Raw genomic sequence first — 16,408 nt, 5'->3', positions numbered from 1 at the left:
CTACATCGTAAAGATTCTGACGTTCTCCAGCCACTGGAGAACAAGCCCTGTATCTGTTCAGTTCCTGAAGGGTGCGGATGAGTGTGTGTCTTCCAGCACAGAGCCCTATCGCACACTTGGCCTCAGTGCTGACGCTGTTTTCAGTGCGGACCAGTCTTGTGCTGAGTGCCCGGGGTCTCCACAGAGATGCTTTGTCCCGGGCCATTCCCACTGCCAGTGTAGCATCAGGCTCTGGCTGAGTGGAGTGACCTGGCATCCTTTCAGTTCTTACCGCCTGTTATGTGTGGGGCACAGTGATAATAACAATGCACGTCAATTGGATACAGCTTGTTAAGCCAGAATTGGCAGCCCAAGGCCATGTGTGCTGAACACAGAGGAGTGCCAAGACAGTAAACCCTGTACAACAGCCTGAGGCCGCTTTGGAGGCCAGCCAAGTGTTAAAGATTCCACCTCAGACACTAGCAGGGAAGACTTGTGAGCCACTCCTGTCCCTGTGACAGGGACTGAGTCACGTGGAGTAGCTGGCCAGGAAAGAGCATATTACTTCTGGGGTGTGGCTGCCTCCTGTAAGCCTTAATGAGCAGCCACGATAGTTGAGGGTGACTGGCCCATTTACCACAGCACATCTTTTGCTCAGGTTACCTGAAGAGCACTCAGCCTGTGCGTGCCTTACTGCCTTGGGTGTTGGTGGATGGGCAGGACATCTTACTCCATCATTCTACACAGATTTCAGTGCTGGGGTAGGGTGGGGGTAGGGGTGGAGAAGAGTGCCCTGTAGCTTCATTCTGAGTGATGAGCAGGTTTAAAGTGGATGTGTGCTGAGAGCAAGCAGAGACCTTTGAAAGTGCTTTTATTGGTCTGTAGAGGTTGTTCTGATTGTCGCCGAAGGCACTGTGAATGTTTGCAGATCAGGTGGGACATAACTGCAGTTTATACTTTTCTACACCTGCTTGGGGTTGACTAAAATCCTTCTGAGCCCTACCCAAGAACTGTGAATGTCCTGAATCCTGGGTGGAAAACAGAGATGAGACCAGAGATGGTTTTAGAGCTGAGAGAAGCTTTAAAGTTTCAAAAGGAGAGAAAGCCCCAGCATGTGATGGATGCTTTTGCCCGTGCTTATTAGTCACCTCTTCCACCTTCTCCGCAGTGAACACCTACCTCTTCATGGTGCAGGCTCAGGGCATCCTGCTTCGGGACAATGTGAGGACCATCGGTGCCCAGGTGTATGAGCAGGTGGTCCGCAGCGCCTATGCCAAGAGGAACAGCAGCCTAAATGACTCAGGTAAGCCCGACAAGAGGGCCCCAGGAGTGTCTGCTCCCAGGAGAGGCAGGGAGGGCGCAGGAGTTATCTCCACAAGAATGTGCCAAAAGATGGGCTAGTCCAGAGGCCACCCAAGCTCTGTTTAGGATGTGTGAGGTGACTAGAAGGCTGCATTTTCTTTCTTCTTTTTTTGTTGTGTTTGATTTGTTTTTCAAGACGGGGTTTCTCTATGTGACACTGGTTTTCCTGGAACTAGCTCTGTAGACCAGGCTGGCCTCCAACTCAGAGATCTGCCTGCCTCTGCCTCCTGAGTGCTGGGATTTTTATTCTGAACACAACATTATCTTTTAAAAATATGGCTTTTTGTTAATTTTGTTTTGAGACAGTGCCCCTCTGTGTAAACCAGACTGGCTTCAAACTCACAAAAATCCACCTGCCTCTGCTTGCCAAGTGCTAGGATTAAAGGTGTTCACTATTACACCCAGCTATGGGGGGGTGCGTTTGGGGGACCTGCTCCCAGCAAAAGGTTTAATAATAAGGATGCAGAGACGTCTGTACAGTTTGAGGCTCTTGGCCTTTTGCTGGGGCACACTCAGTTCTAGCCTAGTGTAGCCTGACTGCCCTGCTGCTGTGGCCCCGTCATGTTGCTCTGTCACTTCACCTTCCTCCTTTCCTATCCCTGAGTCCTTCTGGCCTGGTCCATCTCCCCCAGCCTAGCCACCTGCTCTTTATTCTCCAAAAAGCCACATTCTAGTCTAAACCAGTCATGGGAACAATGCCGATCCATGTCTTTGGGTTGCCCTTTGGCCTTGAGGGCTGTGTGACCTTCAGCAGTTGGCTTTTTTTTGTTGTTGTTAAAGAATTATTTATTTTATGTGAGTACACTATAGCTGTCTTCAGACGCACCAGAAGAGGGCATTGGATTCCATTACAGATGGTTGTGAGCCACCATGTGGTTGCTGGGATTTGAACTCAGGACCTCTGGAAGAGCAGTCGGTGCTCTTAGCCACCGAGCCACCTCTCCAGCCCCCAGCAGCTTGCTTTTTAACATGATTATCTCAGAGAATCATCTTTGGACTGGTGAGGAAGGACAAGGCTTTACAAGGAGAGCTGGTGGTGGGCCACAGAGAGCACAAGACCAAGCACTCCACCAGCACTTAGCCCAGCAGTTAACAATTGAAACCCAGGGACACGCCTTCATTCAGTGTGGGGGAGGCCATCCTAGCACTCAGCCTCAGTTTTGAGGGGCTGGGGGCGGGGCATGAGAATGCCATGGAGTGAGCATGGGAGTTGATTCTCCCCTCCCACTAAGTGGGTCCCACCACCTCACTGCTCTCAGCTGCTTTCCTTCTTACAAGATTTATTTACTATTTACTATTTATTTATTTATTTAGCAAGCTCACATGTGTGTAGGTGCCCACAAGGGCCAGAAAGAGTGTTAGGTCCCTTTAAACTAAAGTTACAAGTGGGCGGGACTGAACCAGCTGCACTCAGCTGCTGAGCCATCTCCCCAGCTCTCAATCATCTAAAATAATACCAGTTATTGAAGTACTAACCTGAAATGCATGTCTTTGTGACAAAGCCCCAAGTCCATCCCCAGCACCAGGGCAGAAATGCTGCTCTCCTGTTAAGTATAGGATTGGTGTGCAGAGGTGTAATCCATGGGTTGGGTGGGCTGGAGAGCTGGTGCAGTGGAGGGTCTCACCAGCTGCTCTTGGTACTCAGATTCAGTTCCCATCACCCAGGTGGCAATTTACCACCACCCGTAACTACAGTTTTCTGGTGACTTCTGCAGACATCAGGCACATCTTTGCTGCATAGACACACATGCAGGCAAACACCCATACACATTAAAAAAAAAAAGTCTTAACAAAAGGAAAGCATTCTGTTTCTTACCCCAGCTCCAAGACAGGTCCAGTGACAAGTAAAGTATCAGCCATTAGGTTATTATTGGAAGCCTCTCAGTATTCTTTAAGAAAAAAAGATAACGGGGCTGGAGAGATGGCTCAGCGGTTAAGAACACTGACTGCTCTTCTGAAGGTCCTGAGTTCAAATCCCAGCAACCACATGGTGGCTCACAACCATCCGTAATGAGATCTGATGCCCTCTTCTAGAGTTGAAAGTTCTCCAGTCTAGTCACAGAATGAATGAGAGCCAGCTTTAGTGTTTGTAGCACCTGTGTGAATCTAGGCTTGGGACAAGAGGCCATTCTCACAAAATAGTGATGTGCAAAAGAATTGCATGCAGCAGCTCTGCCCTGCAGGCCGCCCTGTCCTGGAGGGAGTCTGCTGCTTGGTGCTTTTGTTGAGCCTAGTTGGAGGGAGATGCCAGGACCTTTTACCCGTGTGGCAGCATCAGTTCCCTGGAAAAGAGTCCTCTGCTGACACGCTCTTACATCCCACTCAGATGATGGGAACAGCATGTATGTGCATGCGCGCGCGTGTGTGTGTGTGTGTGTGTGTGTGTGTGTGTGTGTGCGCTTACAGGTACAAAACCTTAAGAATAAGATGACCACAGAGGGAAATTGGGTTGGGAAGTATGCGTAAAGGGCTGAGAATGCTACAACAGGGGAGCCTCACTGTCCAGAGAGTCCCCAGAGTGTCCTAGAGTCCTTCAACCTCAGGAATGGCCAGTGTCCCAAACTTTGAGGAATCAGAATAAAGGCGAGCTAGGAACTGTGAGTTTAAGGCCTTCTTTGGTCACAGCAAGTTTGAGGACCAGCCTAGAATACAAGATCTAGGAAAGCCAAAACTGGCTAAGCAGCCTGCTACTCAGAGCCTTGTCCCCAGCCTGATGAGGAACTGGAGCCTGAGAACCCCACACATGTAAAGCAGCTTCCCCATGAGGGTGCGTGCTCTCTTAGGCTCTGTGCCTGGGTGCTTACTTTCAGGACTGCTTATGGCCGAGGGCTACAACAGATTTCTCTGGGGAATCTTACAAGATCCAGTGGAACACCTGAAGAGGACAGTGGGGCCACTGAGTCACAGTACCCTGCCAGGACACACTGCCATGTGATCTAATGTCCACACCCTGACAGCTGCCTGCCTTCCCACTCTAACAAGGAGAAACAGACCAGTGAGCATTCCAGAACCAGAGAACACTGAGTTTCCAGGCTTGAAAGGCCCACTGAATGGCCGTAGAGTTGGAAGTAGATTCCCAGCACAGCAGAACTGTCAGCAGTTCCTGAACAGGGAGCAAGCTGTCTGCTTTCAGAGAAAAGTGACTATCTGAATGGCGCCACTGTCCCCAGGACCTCAGGCAGCTCCATGAACTGACAGTAGTGTGTCACGCAACCTCCATGAACCATGTGAGAACACATGCTCTCACATACATTAGGTTTCAAAATCACATATTTCTCCCCCTCCACTTTTTTCTATATAGGATTTCTGTATGTAGCACTGACTGTCCTGGAACTCACTTTGTAGACCAGGCTGGCCTTGAACTCAAAGTTCCTCCTGCCTCCTAAATGCTGAGATTAAAGGCATGTGCCATCACCACCAGGTTTCTTTACCTCTTTTTTTTTTTTTTTTTACTTTTTTAAATGTGTCTTTTGTATTTTTGAGTGTTTTTGCTTGCATGTGTGTCTGTGCTCCATGTTTGCACTCGTGTCTGATTGAACAAAAGAAATAAAAAGGAAGGGAAAGGTCATGACTGTTTCTAGGTATGGTGGAGAACATTCTTTATAGCCGTGAGGGTGAGCATAGCCAGAGGCTGACACATCTGGAGAGTCCAGAGTGAGCCTGACCCTGAGCCATGTTGGGGAAAGGGAAGGGGGGAGGGGAGTCAAGTACAGCAGCCAGGAGGCCAAGGTGCAAAGGAGAGTAGCCACAGAGTTCAGGAAAGAGGGCGGGGTGTGCCAGCCATACCCCGGAACAGGTAGGGACTGGGCTGGCCAAATGGCTCAGCAGGGGGAGGGCACTGACTGCTCTTCCATTCGTTCGGATCCCAGCAACCACGTGGTGGCTCACAACCACCCGTAATGAGCCCTCTTCTGGTGCGTCTGAAGACAGCTACAGTGAATTACACCAGAGCGAGCTGGGCTGGAGTGAGCAGGGCTGGCCAATTCCTGAGTTCAATTCCCAGCAGCTACACACATGATGGCTCATGGCCATCTGTACAGCTACAGTGTACTCATACATATAAAATAAATAAAATAAATCTTAAAAACAACCAAAAAACAAAACAAAACAAAACAAAAACAGGGACTGAGGGATGCTGGGAGAACCTGGAGGCCAGGTCCTCTTTAATATGTTTAATAGGCACCTCAGCCTCTTGTTCAAGGTTTGAAACTTAATGGCATCCATAAAGGCAAGACAAGGACACAGTCTCCCTGAGACTGGACTTACAGATAGTTGTGAGCTGTGGGTGCTGGGAACTGAATTTGAGTCTTTTGTAGGAGCAGCCGTGCTCTGACCATCGGGCTGCTCCTCTACACCCCACACCCCTTAGGAAGCTGTTGCAGCACCGCTTCATACTGAGAAGAAATAGAACTTTCAAAAATGAGGCTGAGTCTTGCATGTGGGGTGAAGGCTGTCCTGAGGGGCCTGGGGGTGCTCTCAGCAGGAAGTGCTCATCCTTCTCCGGAAGGTAGCGCAGAGGGCAGGAACAGTGTTGAACCAGGAGCAACTCCATGTAAAACCAAAGTGGCAGAAGATGAGAATGGTTCCAAAAAAACCCAGCACCACGCGCCTCAGCAAGTCCTGTTCATGGCATCGTTAGATAAACACTGAGCACTAACTGACATCTGGTTATGGCAAGTCCTGTTCACGGCATTGTTAGATCAACACTGAGTGCTAACTGACATCCGGTTATGGCAAGTCCTGATCACAGCATCGTTAGATCAGTAACACTGACATCCGGCTATGGCAAGTAACTGGAGATGTAGGACTCGAAGGTGTAAGGCGTAGAGGCCAGGAAAGGAAGCTCAGCGTGGCTCTTGGTGAGCCAGAGAGAATCCATAGAGGAGGTGGCCAGAGCAGGTCAGCAGGTCAACAGGTCTGGTGTGCTTTGCTGTGAACAAGTGTGGGCACCAAGGCTGCTGCTCGGGGGTTGGCAGTGCTGAGTCCCACCAGCTGTAAACTGAGTACCAGAAGCCCTTGGTGCCAATTTAAGCAGGAAGAGAGCCATTGTGCCGTCCCCTCTGCTTCCTTCCTCTGGATGGCTTTGTAGTTTTAGCTCCAGCGCCGAACAACCTGCTCCCACCAGCTACAGAGTGCTCTGAGGGGCTGGAGCACCCAGCACCCGTGCCCATCCGAGCTGCCTTTCTCTTCCCTCCCTAGACTACCATCTGGACTTGAACCACAGTGAAGCCTTCCCCCCAGCCACGACGTTTCTCCCTGAAGACTTCACCTACTTTGCCAGCAGCCCCTGCCCAGAGAGACTCCCTTCCATGAGTAAGTAGCTCCAGCTCACCTCCTATGCTCCGGGGAGCTTTCTGTTACTAGAAAAGGGAGACAGTGACCTGAAATGGCTCCCTGCCCTGTCCTGGGATCAGGGCTGTAGGAATTCCTTGTGAACCAGCCCCTCTCCGCTAAACCTGTGGCTGCTGCCCGATATGCTTGGTGGTACTGTGTTCTGTCCCGTGTAATGACCCTCGTAAGATGTCCTGAGGAAAGATCTGGGCATTGGCTTTGTCATTTTATCATCACTGGTTCTAAGAGGTTTGATGCAGGAGCCCTATCTCCCCACCTTCTTTCTGTCACTCTTGTTTTCACTTGTTCCATCCTGTCAGGTTTATCCCACACTTCCCTCCTACCGCACTTATGGCTGGATAGTTGCTACAAGTTCTTTTCTTTTTCCTTATCATTTTAATTAGATTGTCATTATTTTATGTGCACAAGTGTTCTGTCTTCATGTGTGTCTGTGCACCACATGTGCTTGAGGTGGTAAGCCTCCACATGGGTGCTGGGAACTGAACTTGGGTCCTTTGCAACAAGTGCTCTTAACCACTGAGCCAGTTCTCTAGCCCTAGAAGTTATTTTCTTAACAAAATATTGGTTTAAAAAAAATTAAGGCTGGAGAAATGGCTCCATGGTTAGGAGTACTGACTGCTCTTCTAGGGGTCCTGGGTTCAATTCCCAGCAACCACATGGTGGCCCACAACCATCTGTAATGGGATCCGATCCCCTCTTCTGGTGTGTCTGAAGACAGCAACAATGTGCTTACATAAAACAAATAAATAAATCTTTAAAAAAAAAAGCAAAGAAAAGAAAGCCATGCATGGTAGCCATGCCTTTAATCCCAGTGATAGTATTCCTAGCTGTCTTGGAATTCACTGTGTAGACCAGGGTGGCCTGGAACTCACAGAGATCCTCCTGCCTCTACTTCCCAAGTACTGGGATTAAAGCCCCCACGCCTGGCTTCCCTAGTACTGATTGTCACAGTGTCATGGGTTTGGGGCTTTGTCAAAGATGAATGCTCTACTTTTGGGCTTTGAGGGTGGCCACCTTTAGTCAGAGTCCCTACTCACTGGTGGAGGAGGTGAGGCAGGCAGCGGGCTGTGCTTATGATGGAGTTGACAAGGCAGATGTGCTGCTCCTCTGTTCCTCCTCTGATGAATTCAGCCGCCACTTAAGAGGCTTTGCTGAGGGCCAGTGGTGTGTTGAGAGTGTGTAGGGCTCCCTGCAGCAGGCCCAGGGCTCAGGAAGAGCTGCTTCTCTCACTTTGAATCCTCCCTTCTTCCCCACCTTGGCAGAAGCAGGTCTCCAAGGTGTTGTGTGTGTCCCTTCGGTATGCTTCCTTGCCAGATGGTAGCGACACACTAAAGAGAGATGAACAGACGGCTGGGAAATGCTAATTGTTTCTCCTCCCTCTCTGTGCAGAGGGCCCAATAGACATAAACATGAGTGAGATCAGCATGGATGATATTCATGAGCTTTTCTCCAGAGACCCGGCCATCAAGCTTGGAGGGCACTGGAAGCCTGCAGACTGTGTGCCTCGGTGGAAGGTGGGTTATGAGTCGGACCCAGGTGCTGGAAACCCATCTGGGATTGTCAGGGTTCGAGAACCATGACGTCAGGGAGCTTGCACCCTGCCTCTCATTCTCGAGAAATGTTTCCCCCAGGACTGCTGTAGCCATAGAGATTGGCAACACCCTTATGTTGTCTAGGGGCTCTGAATCCATTTGTTCCCAGGCAGGACTATTTGCAGGAGGGAGGGCCAGTAGGTCAGCTGACACATTTGTGGACTGTGCATCTGCAGAGCAGTGCTTCCTGCCTGGCCTCCCAGCTTACTAGAGGATATGTGGACTGCAGTACAGGTCTCCAACTAGACACTTAGGCCTCTGCAGAATGGCTGTATCAGGAAAGAGACAGCAGCTTACGGCCATTCTTCAAGCAGGTGTTTACTAAAGTGCTTGTGTGTTGCTGGCTCTGTGAAGGGAAGGGTTGTGATAGGAGCCAGGGTTAGCTTAGTGCAGTGGCAGCAGGTGTCCACAGATGCGCAGTGTGGAATGCACAGTGTGTGCAGCGTCGGAGAGCTTTGCTCACTTGGTGTCTGCACGCCTCTGGAGGGACTTTTATGCTGGGTCACCATGGGTATATGTAATTCCAAAGGTTACAGTCTAGACAGGATCCAGGCAGTTCTAGGGTGGCCTTGCCTGCACAGGTCAGTGTTAAGGGATGTCAGGGGCGAGTTTAGCAGTCCCCACGGGTCGCACATCCAGGGGTATGCAACTTTGTAGCAATGCAGAGAACTTGCTGGTGAGCTGGAGCCAGCAGCTAACTGTTGACCCCTTTCCCTGTGATCACTGCAGGTGGCCATCCTCATCCCTTTCCGGAACCGCCACGAGCACCTCCCCGTCCTCCTGCGACACCTGCTCCCCATGCTTCAGCGCCAGCGCCTGCAGTTTGCCTTCTATGTGATCGAGCAAGTGAGTGGTCCGCAGTTCCTTTCTCTTTCTTCTGAGCGTGAGATCTAGAGTGGTGCCAGTGACTGTCTTCAGATGAGCTGGGCCCTCCTCTTCAGACCCGCCCAGCTCTCAAGGAGCTGTTTTCTCAGCTGTGTCAAGTTACCAAAAACCAACCAGCAATTCCTTGTGCCTCTCCTGAGTATGTGCTCTGGTACTGGCCAGGGTAAGCGAAGGTTAATATGCATTAACTAGGCCATAACTAGTGTAAACCAGTCTCTACCTGCCTCAGAATTCGTAATCCTCAGACATTTGTCCCCGGAGAGCTCAGTGATCTTTCGTGTTTATGAAGTAGGTAGGCTGTGCGAGGGACGTGAGGGCTGTGTGAGCAATTAGGCTGGAGACTTGGTCGTGCCTGGCCTGCCCCTGTGTGACCCGTGGCTGCGTCTTCAGCGGCAGCACATGCTACTGCCATGCTCTCTGAAGAAACAAGGCACAATCCAGCGGACTCCCTGGACTGTGGGCTGAGCCGCGCTGCCCAGACTCTGTGGGCCCACAGGTCTCTCCATACGGGGAAGGCAGTCAGGTCTTCGCTTAAGGAGCGTGTTGTTCTTTTAGGTTGGCACCCAGCCCTTTAACCGAGCCATGCTTTTCAACGTTGGTTTTCAAGAAGCCATGAAGGACTTGGATTGGGACTGTCTGATCTTCCATGACGTTGATCACATACCAGAGAGTGACCGGAACTACTATGGCTGTGGACAGATGCCCAGGCACTTTGCAACCAAACTGGACAAATACATGTACCTGTGAGTGCTGCCTCCTCCCTAAGGCCAGTCTAAGCTGCGCCAGCTGATGAGTGGCTTGCACAGTGTGGACCTGGGTGCAGAGCTCCCAGTTGTCACCATTCTGCTCACTGTGGACAGTGGGCTGTATTATGACTGGGATGTGAAGTGCAAAGTGGCTCATATTGTGACTGTGGGGTGTGAAGTAGCTTAGTATTGTGACTGTGGGAGTGTGAAGTGGAAAGTGAGTCATATTGTGAGTGGGGTGTGAAATGGTGTGAAGTGGGCTATATTGTGATTGGGTGTTAAGTGGGTTATATTGTGAGTGTGGGGTGTGAAGTGGTGTGAAGTGAAACGTGGACTATATTGTGACTGGGGTGTGAAGTGATTGGGTAGTAACAGCCCGTGGTGGCAGTGGAGTAACTGAATACTGATTGTGACCTTGGTTGGACATTGAGTGAGTTGGCACTCTTGTGCAGTTGAGCTTGTTGCAAACCAGTTAGCAGCCTAGGGTGTGATGCTCAGTCCTCTTGCCCGGCTGGATGAGCCTCTAAGTTCCACCCCAGCATTGTAGGAAAACAGACAAGTTTGTAAGGAAACGCAGCTCTGGACCTCTAACCTTGCGCTGTCTTTTTCAGGCTTCCCTACACAGAGTTTTTTGGTGGCGTGAGCGGCCTGACTGTAGAACAGTTTCGGAAAATCAATGGCTTTCCTAATGCCTTCTGGGGCTGGGGCGGAGAAGATGACGACCTGTGGAACAGGTATACGGCCCCACCCACCCCAGCACCACCCAGTCTCCCACGCCAGGAGCCACAGCTGTCATTAGCACCCTTGCAGCCACATTGGAAAGCTCACAGAATGACGTGTCCACCCGCAGCCAGTGGACGGCTGAGGATGTCTTTCCCCTGCACCTTTGCACGCTCATGCCCAGCTTTCCCCCTCGGGAGCAGCCAGCGCCTGCACAGCCTTCCTGAACTGAGTTCTAGGGGGCAGGTGTCTTATTTTCTTTCATGATGGAGATGAATATTGGAAGCCAGATGAATATTTGTAGTTTGTTTTTAAAAATTATACAACTATAACATTAAACATCAGAAAACCCTTCTAACTCAAACTAAAACATAGTTTCTATGTCCCATTAAGGGGAAAAGCTACACATTTTCCCCTTTGACATGTAAAAATAAAATAACAGCTTAACACCTTTTTTATACTAATGAGCGTGGGGCCTAGAGAAATGACTCGGCAGTTAAGAGCACAAAGGGTTTCCCCAGAACACCTACTACGTTTGCTTCCCAGCTGTGTGCACCTCTAGTTTGGAGGATCTAGTGCCCTCTGTAGGCACCTGTACACACATGCGTGTGCCACCCACCCACCCACCCACCCCCACACACAAATATATACAGAATTAAAATTTTAAACATTAATTCGAGGCCAGAGAGATGGCTTAGTGGCTTAGAACACTTGCTACTCTTGCCAAGGACTTGGGTTCAGTTCCTAGCACCCACATGGCAGCTCACAACAATCTGTTATAACTCCAGTTCCAAGGGATCCTATACTTTCTTCTGACCTCCAAGGGCACCGGGCATGCACAAAGCGCTATGCAGACAAAACACCCATATACATGAAGTTTTCTTAGACCTATAATTTGAGCCAGGCTAGCTAGCACTGAACTCCAAGCAGAGCTGCCCATCCCTCTCTCTCTCCTCCACCCAGCGCTGGGGTTATAGACGCAGCACTGGACCAGCCTTTACATGGCTTCTTGGAGATCCAAACTCAAGACCTTGAGTCTTGCAAGCTCGGTACTTTATCTTCCCAGTCCCCTCAGACAGAAATGCTAGCTAATCTTCTGCTGAGCATCCTGTGGGAATACACCATCCTGTGTTCACATGCGCATGCATTTCTCCAGGATAATGCAATATTTAGTGTGACTACACAGTCACAAACACACTGTGACAGGTACTGGGGTGTGATTCAGGGATAGAACATTTTCCTAGCATGCACTCGTCCCGACTACTCTCCCTCCCTCCCCCACTCCCTCCGTCTCTCTCACTCTCTTAAAAACAGAGAGAAAGCCAGGAGATGGCTCAGTTGTTAAAGTACTGACTTCAGTCTCTGAAACCATGTTTTTGTTTTTTTAAAGGCACCGAGAGTGGTGACTATATTAGTTACTTTTCTGTCGCTGTGGTAGAGCTCTAAGACCAGCGACTCACAGAGGAGTGAGCGTATCTGAGCATGCATGGACACCCTCACCTGTGAGCTGTTAACTGTTGAGTAACCACCAGCTCAGTCAGCTGCAGGGGAAGGTGCTCGGCCATTGTTGCTGCAGAGGTCTCCAGGTGTCTTACAGTTTACGAGTCTCTGGGTCTCAGTGCCTCACCGTTGTTCCTTTGGTTCTGACAGGGTACAGAATGCAGGCTACTCTGTGAGCCGGCCAGAAGGGGACACAGGAAAGTACAAGTCCATCCCTCACCATCATCGGGGAGAAGTCCAGTTCCTCGGCAGGTGGGTGCAGTGTGTGGTCCTCAGCCGATCGCTTCCCTCACCTGGCTCAGCCAGGCCTCCAGCTCTTCATCCTCCTGCCTTTGATCCTCAGTACTGGGATTACTGGCTTGTACCATCCCTCTGCCCCAGTGTGTGCATCTGTTCTGAGTAGCCAAGGTAGACATTTTAGGTGAGCATTGGTGAGAGTTAGATACTCGGATCTCCTCTGCAGACAGAGAGTTGGGGTCACCTTCTGCTAAGCCCGGCGCTGTGAAGGTATCTACAAGGTAGTGCTAGGGCTCTAAGCCGGACTACTTTTTGCCCGTCCTCTGTAATCTCTGGAGCCTCCCATTTCCTTGGGCCTAGCCTGTAGATGAGATGCTGGAAGGCTGGCCAGGCGGTTACCCTTGACTTGTGAATCTGGGGTGTCAGCTCTCACCCTCTCTGTCCTCAACTTCCCAGGTACGCTCTGCTGAGGAAGTCAAAGGAGCGACAAGGGCTGGACGGTCTCAACAACCTGAGCTACTCTGCTAATGTCACCTATGACGCCTTGTACAAAAACATAAGTGTCAACCTGACACCCGAGCTGGCTCAGGTGACTGAGTACTGAGATGCGGAGAGAAGCCGCACTCAGCTACCCACCACTCCCTTGGACGGGCTGTGATCCGCCATCCTGGGGGTCAACACGGGAGGGCAGAAGAGAGTGGAGCACAGGACCATAGGGTTCCAGACAACTGTCACAGAGCACACGCACAAAGGCCTTCACTGGAGGGCCCAACAGGGACAGGAGACTTGAGGACACCTGTCATCAGCACTGGCTTTCTATTCCACAAGACAGATGTCCCACCCCAGGTCCTGTCTCAGCTGCAGCCTGTAGAATTGCAGGGCCGGGCCAGGTGCCCCTTGGATAGATGGATGGCCAAGCCCAGAGGCTGCCGTCCGTGGTCAGCCCCCTGGCCTGAAGCAGATCGACTGAAATGCCTGTCTCTGCATCTCTGCAGTTCTCTTTGGCTTTCATCTGGCTTAGTTTAGGGTTTTGTTTTGGTTTTGTTTTTTTGTTTTGTTTTTTTGTTTTGTTTTGTTTTGTTTTTTAAGAAAATTTTTCTGCTTTGGGTGGGGACCGAGGGTGGAGGGGAGGGACTTGGAATGATAGACACACATAACAGTCACTTCTTGAAGAAGTGCGGTTGTAAATAAGCCATGTAAAATGCCTTTTTAAAGTTTAATTTTATAGCTGGCTCCACTTCAGAGTGAGGGCTTCATCTATGAGATCACCTTGGGTGGCAGACACAGCTCAGTTCCCACGCAGTTGAGTGTCATCTCCCAAGTCCCTGTCGTCTAGGAAGGAAGTGGGTGCAGGGCAGAACAGAGAACCTCCGGTCACTACAGCCCCTCTTCTCTGCCCTGCCCCTCCTTTCCTGTCCCCTCCCCTAACCCCCCAGGGTCTTCCTCCTGGAGACTCAGCCCCTCAGCTGGAACTGCTGTTAGAGGTACAGTGCTCTCCCGTCCTACAGACCCGGACAAGCCAGCGGGATGTGCAGAGGGAGGGGAAGCAGAGGCCCAGGGCGCAGGCTTATCACTCCAGTGTGGATGGCAGGGGCTGAAGCCCAGATTTGAAGCCAGTGTGAGCTATGTCACAAGTTCCAGGTCAGCCTGTACTGTGTAGCACACTCCAGTTCTCTACACCATCTCACACACAATCTACACCATCTCACACACACAATGGCTGTTGGGTGGCTGTTCCCTTTTTACTTTGGAACTTGGTCACAGTTTCTCTGGGCTGGGCCTGCATGACCAGCTGGCTTTAGTGATTTCTCCGTTTCCCTTTTTAGATTCTAGGAAGCTGCTGTGCTGTGCTAAGAAGCAGTTGGTTGGGAGGGGCTCAGGCCGGGAGCAGGTGGCCCTGGGGTGCATGTCAGCCAGGACCCAGGTGAGCTCTCACCAGAGCTCTGACAGGCAGGCGTCTCCCCTGCTTCCTGACAGCAGTTCCTAAAGTGCACTGAGAAGGGCACCTCCTTCCTGAGCCAGGGCTTACTGTGTCTGCCTGCAGCCCGCTGTCCCCAAAGCAGGGATCTGTGTGTGGTGAGGGGCGCCCTCTTCCGGCCTCTAGCTCTTTGCCTCTTTGCCTTCAGCGCCCTTGAAGTTCATGGTTTACATGGGTGGGGGTGGGGTGTAGATACATGGGGGTGGGGTTTTGCATCACACAGTTGGTTCTGAGGACAGATGATCCCCCACAGACCGTGGGAGTGATTGGCCAGGCCTTGTTTTTTTCTTGTTTTTTGTTCTTTTTGTAGAATAGTGTGGTATCTAGGGAACAGATGACATTGTGGAGTGCTCCCCGCTCGTATGAGAGAGCAGGTGCCTGCCCTTGAGAGCGCTGGAGCCACGTCATCTGTTTGCACTGGGCAAGGAGCTGCACTGCTGCATTGACCTGCCTTTGTCTTACGGTACACACAGCAATAAAGACTGGGTTCCGCCCGGTCTCGACCCTCTGCCTCCCTTTGTTAGTTTTACAGTGCTGGCAATGAAACCCATGGCCCGCCATGCTAAGCAAGTGCTCTGCCACTGAGTCACACAGCCCAGCCCTCGCTCCCTCATTCTTTTGTTTCCACACCAAAGGCCAGGAATGCTTTCCCTGTGGTGGAGCCCATGGTGTCCTCTGGAGGGAGTTCCAGGGAGGGACAGCAGTGCAGTGCACACGGCATGTGTCCTGGCTGAAGCTCTGCCTTCTCACACTAGCCACAGGGTACCTTTCGAGCCAAAGGCTGATACTCGATTGAAGAAGGAAAATACAGATTTGGGGACAAAGAAAAAGGTCTGCTCAAGTAGGGTCCCTTCTGTTCTGTTGCAATCATGTCCAAGTTTGTTTTTAGTGTGGACTCTTGTGGACACTGTCAGTCATTGGCCACCCAGTCATGTACCAAGTGGGAAATGTCACAGCCAGAGTTGTACCACTGGGCCACGCGCGTTAGGTCACTGCTTGAAGGAAATGACCGTGAGAATCGAGTGTGACCTTGGTGTACTTTGGCAGCTGAGATGATTCAGTGCTTCAGTCAAGTGACCCTTACACGACCTGCCTTGACTGCCTGCCTTGTGTGTGCAAGGCGCCTCTCCTCACAGGGTTTCTTTGTGGGAGGGGGTATTTGCAAAACTTTAATTTTGCTGAAATGGGGATTCTGTCATGGTTTCCCTCCCTCGGAGGACAGTGGCAGAGCCACAGCTCATATACTGACATACCCACCATGGATGAGGCTCTGACGCAGCCAGACGCAGCCAGCTTAGCCCAACATTACTGTCTCTGTTTTGAGCTTGCTCTTTGTTTTAAAAGGTGCCAGGGGTACATTTTTGCACTGAAACCTAAAGATGTTTTAAAAACACTTTTCACAGAAATAGTCCTTGTCATTACATTGTTCACTCATGTGTTTGTACATTTTTGTATGTTAATTTATGAATGATTTTTTCAGTAAAAAAATACATATTCAGTAACCAAACTTTGGTGGTGGTCTCTCTGTCTAGCTGCCTTTCATGGAGGTTCTCCCTCCTGTAGAACACTACACACAGGCAACACCAGTAAAATGAAGATTTGGTTCCAGAGCATTCTCGGTGGGCAGTCGATGATTGCTTTCTACCAGATTCTGCTCACATTGTAATCACAAACTATTATGAATTGAAGGTTTGTCATTCCCAGTGTGTGTGCAGACTAGAAAATGTCAAAAACATTTTCTAGTCTCCTGTAGCCAAGGCTGGCCACCAACTTGTTCCGAATATGTACTTGAAGATCTTGGACCTCTGGTAGATGTGCGCCACCAAGCTGAATTGGTGTGGTGCTGTGGTTACTACTGTCCAGGCCTCCAGGCATGTTAGCCAGCTCTCCATCTGCTGTCTGTCTGTCCATCTGTCCTTCCTTCCTTCCTTCCTTTCTTCCTTCCACGCTTGGGGCCCACAGAGGCCAGAAGAAAGCTCTTGCTCACCTGGAACTGGAGTTATTAATGATCATGAGCCACCATGTTGGTGGTGGGAATTGAATCCCGATTCTAATTC

The 16,408-nt window shown here is 50.6% G+C and overlaps 1 protein-coding gene across 2 annotated transcripts in view; it reads left to right on the top strand.

Moving 5' to 3' along the window:
- Nucleotides 1-15,858, top strand: part of B4galt5 (beta-1,4-galactosyltransferase 5) — a 50,383-nt gene extending 34,525 nt beyond the window's left edge. For both annotated transcript variants that reach the window (XM_031372822.1, XM_031372823.1), the window contains exons 2-9: nt 1,148-1,282; nt 6,541-6,654; nt 8,083-8,207; nt 9,015-9,131; nt 9,726-9,913; nt 10,528-10,650; nt 12,287-12,388; nt 12,830-15,858. In XM_031372822.1, coding sequence (XP_031228682.1) covers nt 1,148-1,282; nt 6,541-6,654; nt 8,083-8,207; nt 9,015-9,131; nt 9,726-9,913; nt 10,528-10,650; nt 12,287-12,388; nt 12,830-12,977 — 1,052 coding nt within the window. In that variant the 3' untranslated portion in view covers nt 12,978-15,858. The remainder of the gene's footprint in view (nt 1-1,147; nt 1,283-6,540; nt 6,655-8,082; nt 8,208-9,014; nt 9,132-9,725; nt 9,914-10,527; nt 10,651-12,286; nt 12,389-12,829) is intronic.
- Nucleotides 15,859-16,408: the final 550 nt, after the last annotated feature.

This window comes from Mastomys coucha, unplaced genomic scaffold, assembly GCF_008632895.1.
Source record: "Mastomys coucha isolate ucsf_1 unplaced genomic scaffold, UCSF_Mcou_1 pScaffold15, whole genome shotgun sequence".
Lineage (NCBI taxonomy): Eukaryota > Metazoa > Chordata > Mammalia > Rodentia > Muridae > Mastomys > Mastomys coucha.
This window is presented reverse-complemented; position numbering and strand designations above follow the sequence as displayed.